The sequence below is a fragment of the Aspergillus fumigatus genome, chromosome 6 (genome assembly GCF_000002655.1).
Source record: "Aspergillus fumigatus Af293 chromosome 6, whole genome shotgun sequence".
Classification (NCBI taxonomy): domain Eukaryota; kingdom Fungi; phylum Ascomycota; class Eurotiomycetes; order Eurotiales; family Aspergillaceae; genus Aspergillus; species Aspergillus fumigatus.
In genome coordinates, this window is record NC_007199.1 from 1,546,549 (window position 1) to 1,552,804 (window position 6,256).

General features: G+C 51.2%; 1 protein-coding gene across 1 annotated transcript; it reads left to right on the plus strand.

Annotated features, from left to right (window-relative positions):
- Window positions 1-1,791: 1,791 nt before the first annotated feature.
- On the plus strand, window positions 1,792-5,063 carry AFUA_6G06990 (vWFA and PH domain-containing RING finger protein; the record flags this gene model as incomplete). Its single annotated transcript, XM_745499.1, has 4 exons — window positions 1,792-2,813; window positions 2,869-3,089; window positions 3,140-3,839; window positions 3,893-5,063. The coding sequence occupies 4 exons, from the start codon at window positions 1,792-1,794 to the stop codon at window positions 5,061-5,063; spliced, it is 3,114 nt and encodes a 1,037-aa protein (XP_750592.1).
- Window positions 5,064-6,256: the final 1,193 nt, after the last annotated feature.

The window sequence follows — 6,256 nt, forward strand, 5'->3', positions numbered from 1 at the left end:
TAGTTGACCCACTGTTACCGACCCATTCTCACAGGATCCGTGGCTTTTCCTGTTCCTTTGAGTTTCCATAGAAAATTTCGCGTGCAGATTCCTGCCCCACCAACGTCCTTTCTCTGCCATTTCACTGGCAAATATTGCGAGTTCCCTTCGCTTGGGGATTTTTAACCTTTGTTCCTGTTCCACTGGTGCTAAGAGCTAGAATCTTTTGGGAATCTTGATGATGGTGGAAAGGATCAACTGGGAACTTCCTCCGTCGTTAGTCCATTTTCGCTCCTCTCTCTTCCTGTCTTTGGCTGCTCTGTCTCGTCGGATTATTGTCTAATCAGCCAGCCATCATATCATTTTATTATTATTATTATTTTATTACAGTATTCCCGATTATTGACACTACGGTACTCCATATGCACTAAATTTCCATTCCCTCTGACCATTCCCTCAGCTCCAATCATCATCTTCAGCCCCATCAACTATCAACGGCCTCCTGAATACCGGCCCAGACACCTTCGCAGAAAAGGTCGTTTACCATCCAGCATATCTCCAGGTTCCAGGCTTTTCCTGGTCCTAACCCTTTTACGCCATCGTACATTATTCTTCCAAGGCTAGGTACAGTATCACTCTCTCGGTCTCTCGCCCTTTTCGCACATGTCTCTCTTGATCTCTTCTATGTCCTCAATTCCCTGCCATCTCCCATTTCATCCCTGAAACCTCAATTATAAGCAATTGCCAGTAGTCTTCCGTGGCCCCTCGTCAATTTCTTCCCAAGATCCCATTTGTTCATCGGGACTTTCTTTCCTCTTCTCCCCACTCGTCCTAACTTTCTTCTGATTCTCCTCCCCACTTGATTCACCTAAACAGTAAATCTCTCCTACCTGGCTACGCCCCCTTCCCCTCAATCGCACTACCACCATCATCACCATTACCAGGAACTATTGATACTTGAAACTTGACATTCTTGTTACTCATGATTCTCCTATTTTCCCAGGAATAGCCTCTCTCCTTTCCGTGGTCCATGTGGAAACATCATCGACCGTCTTCCAGATCGGATTCCAAGTCTGGGAACGTCGATTCAGGTCATCTAAATCTGTCTGACTTTGGCTTCTTTGGTCGCTCCAGAAAGAAATCTCCGCTGAGTGAGTACTACCCTACTATCTTCTACCATACTTGGAGACCAGTTGGGTGTTTTTTTGTCTCTGTTTTCTTTTTCTCTCTCTCTTCGTATTTGCAATTCTTTTCTGATCTCTTCAAACTTCTCCTCGCATTGTATTCGTTTCTTGCGTCAATTAAACGACTGCCTAGTATATAATCTTCACTACATCGGAACCTTATTCCCCTTTTTCTTTCCTCGTCTGCTTTACTCCCTCCATCCTTTTGTCCCCTGCGTTGTCAATCCCAACTATATTCGACACGGATAAATCAAGCAGTAAAAAAATAGTGGCATCACCAGACCCTCAATTGTCGTTATTGCCCATTGGTGTCCTTACTGAAAGTCGGACCAGCGGACCGTTTCTACCACTTACTGACGAGCATCTGCAACCTTTTGCGTGACCTGCAGATTTCCCCTCCCGGCCAGAGTCCCCCTCGCGTTCACCTCTCAAGGGCTTCCGTTCCTTTTCCCGTTCTCACGCAGATCGGCCGGGGACCAGTACATCTGGTCAAACGCACACTTCTCGATCTCGTGCTCCTTCCACTATTAGCACTTCGCTTCAATCCGACCATCCTGGCTTGGGCTGGCATTCGACCATCGGCACAAACTCTTCGCGAGCATCGTTCAACTCTAGATCCGGAAGACCAATGGCGGGGCTGATGGACGTTGACCGTAGCCGTGCCCGGAGGGATAGAACGTTTGTCGGTACTGAATGCGCCGTATGCGAGGAGCCGCTAGAGCATACCCTTCGCGGAGAGCGGGTCCTCCAGTTCTCCTGCACACACGTGGCGCACGAAGCCTGTTTCTACGAGTATATCAAGGAGTTTGAGGGCCAATATTGTCCCACCTGTGATGCCCCCTTAGGGCTAGACACCAGCCGCGGGGGTCATGTACTTGACATCGGTAAGCGAAAGATGCACTTCCGGGCAACACAGCGACGTGCCATTGCTGGGATACTAACCATCGTCGTTGTAGAAAAACTAAGCAACATTGTACGTTCTGTGACTAGCGATGCAGCCACGCAGCGCAGTGGGTTAACCACTCCAACTCCGTGGGATCAGCCGTCAGCTCGTGGGCGAGCACCCAGCGAGACGGGAGGCCGGTCTTACAATAATCGCGAGAGTCGGGACATCTGGGCGAGAAGGGATAGCCGCGATACGGGCAATGCGGGCAGCCATCGTGAGCGCGAGCGAGTGGAGCGGATGACTACAGGCTCACGGCAACAGCATTCCAGAAATGGAAGTGCTGCAGGATCGTCTGGCGAGTACGATGCTCAGCAGCAGAGCAACGGCAGGCGGCATGACTATGACGTTCAGGCCATGGAATCCGATCTTAGCCCTCGCGCGGCTCCCATGAAGAACCCCATACCCGCCCCCACGGTGACCATCCGCAGTGAATTCCCAACGCTCAACCGGTCCAGACAACAACAGGCTTTGACTTGCTTGGTCACGGTGGAAGTTCCTGAAGGAGTATGGCGTCCGGATTCAGAGGACTTGCGACAGACTTCGTCGGGTGCGTCGCAGCCGCAGGATGAGCCTTATGGCGGCGTGGTTCGCTTTCCTACTGCGGATGCTCGATCAATCCAATACGAACCCCAGGAGAACCTTGACGAAATCGCCGAGGACTTGCGAACGCGGGTCGACAACTGGCACGGCCTTGAATTTTCGCGGTAGGTTTTCTCCCAGACGAGGTTCTTTCATTGGCGAATACTGATTGATCTCCAGGTTCGGAAAACTCCGCTTGCATGGACACATGCGAGTGGGCAAGGATCGCGAATCATGGCAGGATCTGGAGTGCTATCTTTTCGCAGAAATGCTTATCTGTATCAAGGAAAAGAAGACAAATACTCATCAGTATGATGACCAGATCAAGCGCAAGACTCGGAGCTCGCTGAAAGGCTCGATTCTTATAAAGAAGCATCTCAGGTCTATTGAAGCGTCGCCTGGTAAGCTGCCGTCAAAGTTGAGAGAGGTTATCGGATGCTGACCATCATAGATGAACCTGTCCTCACGCTCAATCTATCAGTCAGCGAGCTTCCTTGCTTCTACCTTCGCTTCCAGAGCCGAAACGAATTGGAGATCTGGCGTCGAGCTCTTCGCGATCTTCATACCTCTGATGCGTTGTCCCGACATACCGACTATGACCTGGATCATTCTGGAGCTGAGGAGGAGGACTACCGGGCCAGCCAGATCAAGCGACAGGCGTCAATCAACTCATCTTACGGTGCCGGACGGTCTAACAATACAGCCATCACGGATTATACCACCGGTGCAGATAATCTGCCCACGTCGAGTGTCCATATACCTCTCGATGTTGTGGTTGTTATTCCTGTTTCTTCGTCCATGCAGGGGTTGAAGATCACCCTCTTGCGCGACGCACTCAAATTCCTCGTGCAAAACCTCGGACCCCGAGATCGCATGGGCTTGGTAACTTTCGGTTCCAGCGGTGGCGGCGTGCCCCTTGTTGGAATGACCACCAAGTCGTGGGGTGGATGGAACAAGATCCTCAGCTCCATTCGACCAGTCGGACAGAAGAGCCTTCGTGCGGATGTTGTCGAGGGCGCCAATGTTGCTATGGACTTGCTGATGCAGCGCAAGTCCAGCAACCCCATTTCTACAATCCTCCTGATCAGCGACTCGTCCACTTCCGACCCCGAAAGTGTTGATTTCGTGGTGTCTAGGGCCGAAGCTGCCAAGTGAGTACCTTCATCAGCAGAGCTCAAGAGCATAGATGACTGACTATTTGCAGAGTGAGTATCCACTCGTTCGGCCTTGGCCTGACTCACAAGCCCGACACAATGATCGAGTTGTCCACTCGGACGAAAGGCTCGTACTTATACGTCAAAGATTGGATGATGCTTCGAGAATGTGTTGCCGGCTGCTTGGGCGCACTGCAAACCACTTCGCACCAGAACGTCAAACTGAAGCTTCGTCTCCCAGAGGGTTCGCCTGCGAAATTTGTTAAGATTAGCGGCGCTCTCCATACAACCAAGCGCGCTACAGGCAGAGATGCCGAGGCCGCTCTCGGAGACCTGCGATTTGGGGACAAGCGCGACGTGCTGGTGCAGTTGGTCATCCAACCAGACAATTCCACACAGGAAAGCATGCCGCAGGACCCCTGGGAAAGCCTGGTGTCTGGATTGGAAGCTCTCGGAGGTGGCTCCGATGCAGATGAGCAACGTGTGCCGAGCGTTGAGGAGGTTCCTTTGATCCAGGCGGATCTCACTTACGGTGATCTCCTCCGTGATGGCCACCTGACGCACTCGCCTCGCCCGTCATTGCTTACTGTGCCCATGCTTCCATCCAACCCGAGGGCCAAGAATGGTAGACCTTCGACACCACCCATTCCTCCTCATCCGTCAATCGTCCAGCGGCGTATGGAGCTGCTCACCTCCGACATGCTGACTCGAGCCTTGACACTTGTGACTCGGGGTCAACATGATCGCGCACAGCATCTCTTGACCGAAACACGAAGCATTCTCAAGGGTCTTGGTAAGGGCAGCCTTCCACCGCTACCTCCAGGTGCCGTAAAGCCGGTCAGTCTCAGCGATGCCGGAAGTCGCGGCGAAACTCCTACATCGACCTCGCCGAGATCCTCCAACTTCACCGAGGGTCAGTCGTCTGTTACATCAGATACTGCCACAATTGCCCCTGTCGCTGCAGTCGACGCGCAAACCATCACAGCGTTGGATGCAGACTTGACGTCAGCAATGGAGTGGATTAATCACCCTGCTGTGTTTGGGCGAGACTCGCGCAAGGCCGTTCTGCAAGCCATTGGCGTCATTTCGTCGCAGCGCGCTTACACTTATCGTACGCCATCCGAGGCTCACTGGGCGCAGCGAGTCGAGGGAATTCGACGATTGACTGAGCGGTCAAAAGAGTGGCGCGAGACTGGAGACGACGCCTTGACCGAGGAGTAGTCAGTTTTTTTGGATAATTGTCTCTTCTTTGTTTACCTTTCCCCTTATTCTACTGTTTGATTATTCACTTACCCCATGTTCAACCCCGTTATACCTTATTTTCGTTCTTCTCTCTGGTTACCCGGCTGAGTTGGCAGGCTTTTCTTGTTATGATACCACTTTGTTCGACAATGACGGCGCAGCATGATACCACGGATTTCCCCAGTTTATATCACCTTGTCTGCATCTGAATATTTCTTTCTATGACGTATATACCTGTTTATAAATTACGTCTACATGCTTTTCAATGTTATCTGGTCAGCGCCCGGTGTGGGATCTTGGATATGGATGACCTGTACATTCTCAGCACCGTGAGGTTAGTTATGCTTGATCATCACTTATATTCAATCCTGCTTTCCTCAACTGCTTTGCATTTCAAATGATTCTCTCGGTTTGCTTCAGCACTAACCGATCAAACGATTAAAACCTCGTGCTGCAAGCCTGTGGGGGGCAATAGCGATATAGATGCTGTTCACATTCCCCAGCTATGGCTCAGTGTGATTGACTAGGAACTACTGTCTTGGTAGTCTTCAAGGGGCCTTTTGACACAAGTCGAGTCTGACATTGGGCCATGAGGTACAGTGTGTTCGCCGAAACATCACCGTGGTGTAGATATGTTGTAGGCGCCAGGAGTGCTCCTTCCATGGAACATATCTAGGACGTATCGCAGGCGCGTAAGGAAGTAAATGAGGTGTTCGGTGTTCAACCATGTCGTGTTAAGGACCCTTGGCTGTTCCAGCCACATCTCTTCAAGGTCAGTCGGATTCAGAACGTCAGTGTCCTGAAGAACGGCACTTGCTCGCAGCAGCCACCCTGTAAACGAACCAGCCCACCTATGCTGACGGAAAAAGGCGCCCATTCACTGAATCAAGTGGCGGTAATTAACACAGCGAAGCGCCCATACTCAAGACTACATTTCGTTTGTATCAGGGAGGCTCGTGTCGATGGCTGTATGAAGATATCGTATGGTACTGTATCATACACTTCCTCACCGAGAACATGGTAGATGTTCTGGTGGACGGAACTCATGCAGAGGGCAGCATGCTCTGCAGCAGCAGGAAGAATCAGGCACACGCTCTGGTATGCTAAATCTATCATCACTAGACAGTGTTTGAAGGTGTGCACTGTGCAGATCGCGTGATGATTCGGGTATC